This window comes from Buceros rhinoceros, unplaced genomic scaffold (assembly GCF_000710305.1).
Source record: "Buceros rhinoceros silvestris isolate BGI_N320 unplaced genomic scaffold, ASM71030v1 scaffold5861, whole genome shotgun sequence".
NCBI classification, from domain to species: Eukaryota; Metazoa; Chordata; class Aves; order Bucerotiformes; family Bucerotidae; genus Buceros; species Buceros rhinoceros.
The window spans coordinates 1-10680 of NW_010394718.1; the positions used below are offsets into that span (position 1 = coordinate 1).

The following is a 10680-nucleotide window of genomic DNA, read 5'->3' on the forward strand; positions in this document are numbered from 1 at the left end:
CCGGGCCGGTGCCGCGCTCGGCGCTTGGGCTCCGCGGGGCGTGCGGACTCTCGGTGCGTGGAGACGGCTGTTGGGGGAAGAAGCTGACAAACAGCTCGCTGAGCCTCGGGGAGGCGCAAATAGTGCGAATGCACCGGATCCCTTGCGGGTTTTGGTTGGTTGTTTTTTTTTTTTTTTCCTGACGCAGTGTATATTTTTTCCCCCCCCTGTATTTTTGGGAGATGGTCCCCATGATGAGAGGTAGTTACAGCAGTAGGTCTGCGGGGCAGTTGGTTGTTTTTTTTTTTTTTTCATGACGCAGTGTATATTTTTTCCCCCCCCTGTATTTTTGGGAGATGGTCCCCATGATGAGAGGTAGTTACAGCAGTAGGTCTGCGGGGCAGATGTTTTCTCCATAAGCGAGAGAGTATCTGTTACAGACGCAGCGGTTTTCCACTGGTCCATACCTCCTTCAGCAGATAGGGAATTCGGTGTCTGCGAGAGGTATTAGTCTGGGAAGGGAAATGAAAACGTCTGGAAGAGGTGCTAAAAGAGTAAAGGATGCGCCCTCTTTTAGTATTGACGAGAGGTTTATCCCCTAACCAGCAGAAAACACACGCCTGTGCCTTGCGCACGCAGCTCCGAGGCAAACCGCCTTCTGGCGTGATGCTGAAGGCTGCACAGATAGAGCCGAGGCTCCTCTCTTTAAGGAGACGCTTCAGTCGTGCTGAGAAGCCTTGCGTGTAAGGGCGTCATGATCAAGGATTCAAAATTTTTTAAACTATGCGTGTCCAGCTTTTTTTGTCTTGAACTAGTTAGTATGTTATTGGAGATGAGTTACAGTGAAAACTTGTTTGTGTTGTAGGCTGCCTTTATTGAAAGGCAAGCTTTAGCTGAACCTGGAATTAATTTTCCATATTTTTTAGATCATGATTAAACTATCATGAATAAACTAATGCCAGATCAAACTATTTCAATGCTGTTTTCTTGCAGCCTGAAAATTGCCTGTTGGTATTGGGCTATGCTCTATGAAGTCCATATTCTAGTGAGTTTTTCTGTTGGATTTAGGGAAATAAAGGAACATATGGGCCACATCCCAAGGAAGTGAACCATATTTTGTTTCCAGAACTTTTTTTAAAGGAGTGCCTTTCACCCCTTGAAGATGGGGTTCCATATGCTCTTCTGAGGCTGTTCTTTTTCACACCATTACTAGGCAGTGCAGTGCACCTGAACCGATGTGTGGGGTTTTTTTGGGGGTGTGATGATTCTTTTCAGTGTGTGGTTTTTTGTTTGGGTTTTTTTTTTTTTTTTTGAAAACTGACTCTTCATCTGATCTGATAGAAATAATTGTTTGGTGTGCTATAGAGATACTTCCCTGAAACATCTAAGATTAGGTATCAAAATAACTATTAACCAAAGCAACAAATTACTTTTGCCATTCAGGTCTCTTCCTGATGGAGTCATGTGGTGTTATGTAGTCTGATTCTAAGTTAGTATGGAATGGAAGCTGGTAATTACTGCCTTGTGCATGGTGGTAGATATGCTATAAATAAAAGCTTGTAAATCTGTGAAAACACAGTGATTGTTTGGTCCCCGCCAGTTTCTGACTGCTGTCCATGATAGGATGACCAGGTTGTTAGATCCTCTGTTCTGTAAGCAGAACATTATTTAAATTTCTGAAAGCCTGGCAGACAGGTTTTCAGTGTGTTTATGTTACAGCCATCATAAAAGCTCTATTAAGATATTTCAGTGTGGAATCTAACTGATTCTGGAAATACAGTTTCTAAAAGTGTAATTTCTTTGTAAAGAAGAGATGCGTAGCACAAAATTTTCTTGGTAGCTTGTGGCATAGTAAAACTGTAGACCTAATTAGAAGATCATTGTCAGAACAGTTTCACTGTGAGCATTAAGTCAAATTATTTATTTCTCAAATGTCATGAATTTGTTGTGCAGTGTGAATAGGTATCTATGTGAAGATTTTTTTTTTTAATAATGTCCTATCTGCTGTGGGCCCTCATGTCTTCCCCCCCACCAAAAAAAAAAACCAACTAACAAACCAAAGATGGGAAATGGCATATGCAATTTCAGTTACATTTTGTATTATTAATTTTAAAATCTGACACAGTATAAACTTCAGAAGTTAAGTGGAAATTCTGCGCGTTAACTCTGCTCTTCTGTTTCAGGATGTTTCATTTTCAAAGCAATTGACATATTAAGAAACATTTAGACTTACATGAAGAAGGGGAGCAGTTATTTTTGCTTTAGACTTAGCAGAACAATTTGCAAGATAAAGTTAACACAAAAGCTTTTACTACGAGCATGTCATATGTACCTGATAGATTCAGATACCTATGTTTTTCCCAGTCTCTGGAGTATAAAATATACCGCGTCTGTGGTTATGTACTTGATTTCTGACCACAAAGTGCTGATGACTTTTAAGTCATGGTGGCACCATACTTCTGTGTGAAAAATGTATACATAGCTATTGTTCTTTGTTCACTGTGTTTCAGGATTTATTGTCTCCATTTCCAGACTGACTTCAGTTCCTGCTGGCTAACAGTAATAGTTTCTAGTGTTGAATAATATTATGCATAAAAAGATATTTCACCGACTTTTAAGAACTTGAAAAATTAAGGTCGCTCTATAGCTGTGTTTTTTGTACTAACTTAACGTGTACAGCATGCGTATCAAAGACTTAGCAGGGCAGCTGGTGTAAACATCCTAGTACGAGTACATAAACTTTGCACTGTACATAAAGACCTGTTGTTATGCCCCTGCTTCTTGACCCAGTGCATCAAGGTTGGTGGTTTTGTGTTAAGGCTGATCCAAAACTGTGCCCACCAGCAGTGTGGTTCACTGCTTAGAATGTAACAATTTTCATGTTGCAGTTAAGTTTTTGCTATTCTTTTTTCCTTTTAAAAGATAAATAAATGTTGTGAGGCAGTGTTTCAGTAATGTTGATGCTAGTACCAATTACAGAACAAATTTTTTCTTTTTCCTTAGTTTTGTTTACAAGCTTCATATGTCTAACTCGTCTACTGATTTTTTTTCTCCCAGAAGGGCACTATTGGGAGGAAGATGCACTTGCACATACTGAAAAGAGTATCTTTTGACAAGGGTTTGTTTTGCTGTCCTGGTAGAATAGGTGTCTAGCCACTTCAGATTTCATGTTGGTTGTTCCAACTGTGGCTTTCCTAATAGAAAACAAAGTGATCGTTCTTGAAACTGGTCGTGGAAACACAGCTGGGTTATGATGTGGTACTCTGAAGTGGATGAAGCGCACACTACTTGATCTATCGTGTGACATTGCAAGTGTTCATATCAATATATCATTTCAATGATATATTGAAGACCCAGTTGGTGAGCATAAATCTCTCTCTGGTTTAGAGAGATGATAGAGGGAATTTAGTGATCCCGTTATAGTTGCTAATCTCATAGAAGAGAGGAAGCTTTGCAGGAGTGTTGGACTCCAGACTTGTGTGTGTGAGGGTTACAAAGAAGTGGGAGGGAAGCAGCATACCATGATACGTAGTTTTTTGTTGCAGCGATGTCCCCTGACCACTTGAGGGCATCTGCCTTCAGACAGTAGGAAAAGTGTCCTAGCTGCTTTTAATTTTTTTTTTATCTTACAGCTTAGAAATATCTGTTTTGCCTAGGTCAGCTACATCTGTAAGTAAATTATAACCTGTAGAGGACATTTCATCTGCCTTTATGTCTTCCTCAATGTAAAAATTACCGTGCCATAGCACTTATGGTCCTGAAAGGCCAGTATTTCTAAAGTATTCAGAATTGGACTGTTTTAAGAATCCACTCCTGTACATTAGTTTACAGATTTTCTGCATAGTATTGCCCCATTTGGGAGGTTATTTTTTGGAAGAATATACTTCACAGTGTGTAAGTGATTCTGATTTGATGTCTTCTGTTCAGTAATTTACAGCTGTGGTAAGTAGCTGTTACTGAACCAAGCCCTCTACTGGTAGCTTTCTTCTTTTGTTTGTTAAATGCTCACTGAGAGTGCTGGTTGGTTCCCTTGACAGGCAAGAAGGTGGTGATCTCAGAAGAAGATCTTTACACCACCCCCACCCTCCCAGCCCAAATTAAAAAAGCAAAAATACCCCAAAGGCATTTGAAAACACAAGTGTGCTTTGCTTCCTCCCACACAAAAATCCATGCACCTGTCCTCTGAGTTTGGAGACAGAAGTAATTACTGGTAGTCTTCATGCAGAAATGAGTTTTTTTGTTTTACTCAAGTTGGATGCCTGTAAAATTTTTAAACTATCTTTCTGGCTTTGATCTGTATTTTCTTTAATGTTGCAGTGTTTCTTTTTGTGTGATAGCTTCAAATGTTTAACCTAGACATAGTGGAAAGGCTGCATATGGCACTGCTTTTTAATAAAGAATGCATTCTTTCTTGAAAATGTTAAACAACTACTGCATCTCTAACTTTTGTTTTGTTTTTTTACAGTTCTTGGTTTGTGTCTGCTTAGCCTGTAAAGAAAACAGAGCTCACCTAAAGATGCATAAAAGACTAAAAGATGATTCTAGACTATTTAGCTGTTCTTTAAGCTCTGTCTCAGACACTATTGCCTCCCCTCTTCCTCTGCTGGAAGACTGAGACCCTCTTGCAGGTTGTTCTTACTCTACTACCTTGATGAATCTTGTTTACAGTCAGTAGGTCTCTTAGTTCCTGAGTTGGCGTGATTTTAATTTGGATAGCTTCTTTTCCTTCCTGCTGTACTTTCTGTTTGTAAGCAGAACTTGGGTTTTCTTTCTGAACTTCATAATACTAAAGTAAAACAAGAGAAACTATTTTAGTAATTATGCTTTTTCTTAGACATCCTGGAAACCTTTAATTTGTAACTGTTGTTCCTGACTTCTGAAAAACAGTGAGCTCAATGCTCCCTGTACTCAGATGAGGCTTCAGTAGCATCATGCAAAGTGGTGGCTTTATGCTTTTTCAGTCTGTGTGGAGAATCCTTGCTTTGCTTATCCTGATACCCCACTTAATTACCACCATTTTAATGAAGGGAAAATACTAACATACTGCTCTGTTTGCAGCAGTAAAATCATATTAGTCCTCTAGGGTTTGTACTTTATCTCTCTTGTCTGATCTTTGCGATGTCTTTAGTGCAAAACACCTGTGGAATACTGAAACCCTTTAACAGTCTTCAGCAGACTGCTACTATTGTTCTTACTACTTTGTTTTTGTTTTGTTCCAGAGAAGCTGGAAATAACTGAGTGCTGATGAAGGTTATAGTTTGACAGCAGAAATGTGGGCTGCTGCTGAAAGGGGTAAACTTTTGTGATCTCTCTTGTGGTGATGTGGTTTTTTTAGTTGAATCTGGGAACTGATCTGATGACAGAGAGCAAATATCTTGGGGGAGGGATTGATTGTTGAGGGGGCAACTACAAAATCTTGCACTGAATGTGGTGAGTCAGTTCCCTGATCCAATCGACCAGTGGTCTCCGCAGTCTTGTGACTGCATACTTTTATCAATAAAAACATTTTTGAGCTTACACCCCTAATATAGGTATATTTATTTACCTAAATTATATAAATGTACTACTGTACTAATATTGTCTTTGGTACAAAATAAAAATTAAAGGATGAGATAAAGATAAAATAAACACTTTCAGAAATCTGTACTTTATTAACAAAAAACCCAAAACATTTTCTTCCCATGCTCCCAATGGACTGTTCTGTGCATCTCTTGTAGACTGCTGCAATGCCCTATGAACTCCTTGAGTGCTCATGTTGTAAGAAAAGGCATGGTAATTTGCTGGAAAACTACAACTAGGGGAGGAAAGAAGGTGAGAGCACCTTTTTGGAGGAGCTTGTTTTTTTTAGTAAAGCAATCTTAGCTGAACATATTGTCAGTATCAGTGACTAGGTAAAGACCAGAACCTGAAAGAATAGTAATAACTTCTCTCTCGCTGGGCAGCTTTTCTTTTAGTGTAAGGTATTTCAGAACTGATTAAAGAGGAAGGTGCTGCAAAATTAATCTTATCTTGAGACTAACTTTCTCTCTTTTGGTACTGCATTTGATTAGACTTCAAATGATTTTCATTCTTGAAGAACATTCTTGCAGAGTGGGAGGTTGGCAGGATCAGTATCTTCAAGTAATTCAAACCAGTGTACTACATCTTCTGTTGCATCCTTCGGATTTTTTCCTAAAGCCCCATATAATATTAATACATGAGCAACCACAAACCCATTCCCCTCTGCTTTTTGGTGTAGGTAATAGCAATTGCTATACAGTTATTTGTTCACTAAGTAGTTGTTTTTTTTTTTCTTAAATAGAATTGGTTGCCATTCAGTATTTTGGAAACTATCCAGTTCTTGCAGAATGTCTTTGGAAGGTCTTCGGTTTTTCTACACTTTAGCACACTGATTAGGCCTGATAAACCTACTGAAATTTCTTTCTATGCCTAAGAGCTAACTAAGATGCATTATCTGTGCCTGATAAACCTAACTGACTTAATGTGGTGATACAAAAAAAGTAAAAAAAAAATCCCCCAAATTCCATTTTAACAAGAAAGCTTATCTCTTGAATCTTCATTTTGCTGGTTAATTTTCCTCCTTCAAATGAACTAATTCTGTTGCAGGTTACTCAGTTTTTTTGTGATGCTAGCTTAATGTTTCAACTTACTCTGAGAGTTTCCATGGTAGAGAGACTCCAAAGACTGTTCTGGGTAATACTGCTCTTGAACTATAAGAAGTTTGGCTACTTTGGGTTGAATGTAGTGCTGTGCCTGTACATGTAAGTGCTGTGCTGCATGAATGTACCAGTGCTTCCTCAGGGGCTGTGCCTGTAGCCATATCCACCTCTTCACAGCATGATGTTAAAAATTCAGGCAGTACTTAACTGATTTTTAAGATTATTTCAGTGGGCTGTTTAGCCTATTGTAAGACAATAGGTTAAATGTGACTTGTAATGAACTTACTGCACTGAGAGGAAGACTTCTTATTGAAAATGAAAGTTTTATTGAGGTTACTGCTGCATAATGTGGTTCACTTACTCCCCATCCCCCACCTATTGAGCAGAAACTGCATCATTCTGGTTTGCAGAAGTGAGTGAAAAGCAAAAAGTGTTAAGAGCAAGAATGCTTCAAATTCACCTTTTTTGGGGGGGGGGTATAGAAGATGACTTGAGAATTTGCTGTGTTAAGTTCTTGAGCAAGACTGAAATGGGTTCTCTTTTGTACTTACTTACAGAACATTGTATTTCTTAGACTATACTTGAATATGTAAAACAGCTATGCAAAAGGCATGCTAATACGATTTAATTCATGTCTTAAGCAATCAAATGCTGCATCTGCTTCATTCTGGAGAACAAGAAAATTACAGGAAACATTTAAACAGTCTTTAACTACTAGTAATGTATCAGGATTGTGTTTTTCAGATCATCAAGTGAAACTTACTTGTGTTCAGAGCCTGTATGTTTCCTGAGAAGTGTAATTTCTCATTTCATGCCAACGGATATCGAAAGAATTATGATGGTCAATACACAGTAATGAATAATTGCTTTGATAACAGTTAACAGTACAGTGCTCTTTCACGGGCACCCCCTTGCCGTGGGGAAGGAGCTTGCGTGCCCTTTTGAGGTTGAGAGCTGTGCTGGTGGTGGCATGTGCCTCTGGTGGGGTGTCCCAAGCCAGACAGGTCTCAGCTGAAGGGTCAGACAAAGTGTGTCCACAGGCAGGATGGGCTCACTAGCCTTCAGGCACCATCCTAGGAGAAGGACAACTCTGACCCCAAACCCGGGCAGATGGAGCTCATTTAGCCTTGTAAGGCTCATCCATCGTCTAAGAGAAGGATACTCTAACCAAACCTACGACCTGAGGACTTTGCTGTCACTGTCCAAGCTCGCTAGGCCCTGGCAGATGAACCTCAGGTGTAAAGAGTGGGGCCAGTTCTGCGCACTCTGCGCCTCATCTGCAAAACCCACTGCGCGGACCCAAAGGGTGCACTGACATTTGCAAAGCCCTGTAGCGCGTTGGGCTTTTCAGCCATCAGCGCGTTTGCAGTAAGCGTTGGAAAAACCCTTCCCAAATCTTCATTTGCGAAGCCAAGCCATGATGATGATAGTACAATGGTTGTTCTGGAAAGGACTGAATACATTGGTGCAGTAGGGAAACTAGTAGTTTGATTCTGGACAGGGCAGGAAAGGAAATGATCCATCAAATCCACAACTGAGGTGTATTCTTGAGGTGTGAAGTAAGACTACATGTTTTTCTTCCTTTTAAGCTGGATAAAGTGGTTACCCTTACACTTGTGCAGGAAGTCGTGATTCTTTTTTTGTGACTAGATGCTAATGGTGCAATTTCCTGTTAGCTGGAAGAAGGCCTGACTTTGGCTACAGTATTTCTGAGAGTGCAGAACATAAGCATTGTAGGTCTGCCACAGGGTAGTTACTACATAGCTGCTGAACAGAGGTCTTTTCTCATTTGTCTGTAATTCTTGTGATCAGCTTGCCTGGAGTGTTCATATGATCCTGTGCTTATGGAGGGATATGTGAATCAAGATGAGAAGGTGTCGAGTTTTCTTTATCTTAATGCTTTTGCAAAATGTTCTGTTAAAAGCAATGTTTTTGGTATGGAGAAAAAAAATACTGCTTATATTTTAGATAGGGTACTGTTCTTACGTACCTGTAGATGTCAACAAAATTTTGCTGCCATGTCGTCTGAAAACTGCTTGAAAGGATTCCGTCCGGTTGCACCATACTGGCTGCAGACTTACCTAGACTTCAGTGCTTTCTTCAGGAACTTTTCTTCTGTAAATACAGACGAGTCCTTCTCTGTTAAGAATGCAATGATTTGAGTCTGAACTTCCTATGCTGATGTTACGACAACTGGATCAAATGGTGTTGTCCCTGTTTCCAGGGACACTGATTAGTAATCTACCTTGAGAGATACTTTGTTTTGATGTGTTGCTTAGGAAAGCATTGAAACTTTTTAGCTTATAAAGGGCTGAAAACAAACAATTCCTGGTGATGCAGTTGGGAAAGCAGGTAGAAGGAGGAATGAGATCACCCCTGGAATATTACACAATTTTCTAGTGCCTAGATTACTTACGTGACATGACAAATTGGTGGCTACAGAATACTGCTATGACAATGAAGTTCATCAAGAACAGTCAAGGACCAGATTCTGCCTATTTTCACAAATTAAGGTACTCTTTAATTATGGGTAGTTTTGCTGTTGGTTAATTTCTGAATTGATTCCAGACTTTTCCTTCAAGCAAAAGTCTACCAGATTGCAGTTTGTATCCATCCTGTATTAGGAGGGGAGGATCATCATCACCTCCTTTAGATATACTACCTTGGAAGAACCATTATTTACTCCTAGGCTGAAATCAAGTGCCTAAGTAAGTTTCTTGAGTAACAGTCTTGCCAGCCTGGTTAGTATATCATCCTGCTTGTAAGAATTCGGAGGAAGAATGGATAATTCTTTATCCCTTTAAAAGAATTAAAGTAAAAGAGGCTTTTGAAATCAGAAAATATATGTGTATACACACAAAAAAAATACTGCTTAATGTTTCTTTGTTAAAAACAATATTGAGGTGCAAGACACTGAAACAGACTGTTGGCAGAGACATTAACTGGGTAGTACTTCAGTTGACATGTTAATTGTAACTATGAATTTCTTCTGTTTCAAATTGTTCTGCTGCAATCAAAATACAACAGACTTTAATTTCAATACAACATTAACATTCTTTGTTTGATGCAATCTTATTTAAAATCTTTGGAAGTGGATGCCAAAAGCATTTGCTGCTTTGTAATTGTAGAGAATGTAATATAGCCAAAGCACTTAAGTTTTGGTCTTTTGGCTGCAAACCTGAAAAGGATTTCCTTTAACTGAGGTGAGTAACCAGTGTTTGAAGCTGTGTTTGTTAGATTCCAAGGAATCTTGAATTTTAAGAAAAGACTGTATTCTATCAGGGTAATTTATCTTCTGTTGCTGTAGGTAAGTGCTGGGTGCCATGTAATGGGTTAGTAGGCTTTTTTTAGCTTATGACTGTATAAAGATATCGAAACCACAGTATAGCAGCATTTTACGTGTGCTTCAAACAAGGAGTGGGAATTATACATTCTTTTAGCAGATTTGATGTAATTCATTTGTGGTTTAAAACCAAGCAATAAATTACCTAATGTGATCGCTGAACAAGCAGTTTTATGTATAAGCAGGTTTTCCCTTGATTAAATGTACTGGAATGCCACTTTTATGTTTCTGTGTAGAAATTGGAGCTTGAAAAGATGAGGCTCTTGATTTTCTTAAACATTTTGATAATATTACCTATTTAAATTAGCTTCAGCACTGTATCCTACTACGACAAGAAAAAGCCACTGTTTTGAAGCCTTTCCGATGACTTTGTATGAGAAGGCCTTGCTATATGACATGTTCCTAACCTGTAACTATTCACACTTTAGGGATGCAAAAAGAGCAGTTAAATGGGCTAGTCTCAGGTGCTTCTTCAGCCTCCTCTCTTTGCACAAGAGTAATGTCAATAGGAAGGATTAGGTAAAGAACTTTACTGCTTGGGATATGCTGAATCACACAAACCACAAAGAAAGCTGTCTGCCTGAAGAACCACCACATAGTCTTAGATACAAATTTGCTGATTGTCTTGTCCTTCGCTTGTGATAATTGAAAGGAAGGAAGAGCAGATTAGTTCACATGTGTTTATTCTGGTACCATGCA

The 10680-nt window shown here is 39.1% G+C and overlaps 1 protein-coding gene across 1 annotated transcript in view; it reads left to right on the forward strand.

Moving 5' to 3' along the window:
* Window positions 1–8656: 8656 nt before the first annotated feature.
* The window catches only part of SLC12A2 (solute carrier family 12 (sodium/potassium/chloride transporter), member 2), a 47603-nt gene continuing 45579 nt past the window's right edge, over window positions 8657–10680 (forward strand). The window contains exon 1 of the mRNA XM_010145296.1: window positions 8657–8755. Within this exon, the coding sequence (XP_010143598.1) occupies window positions 8657–8755 (99 nt within the window). The remainder of the gene's footprint in view (window positions 8756–10680) is intronic.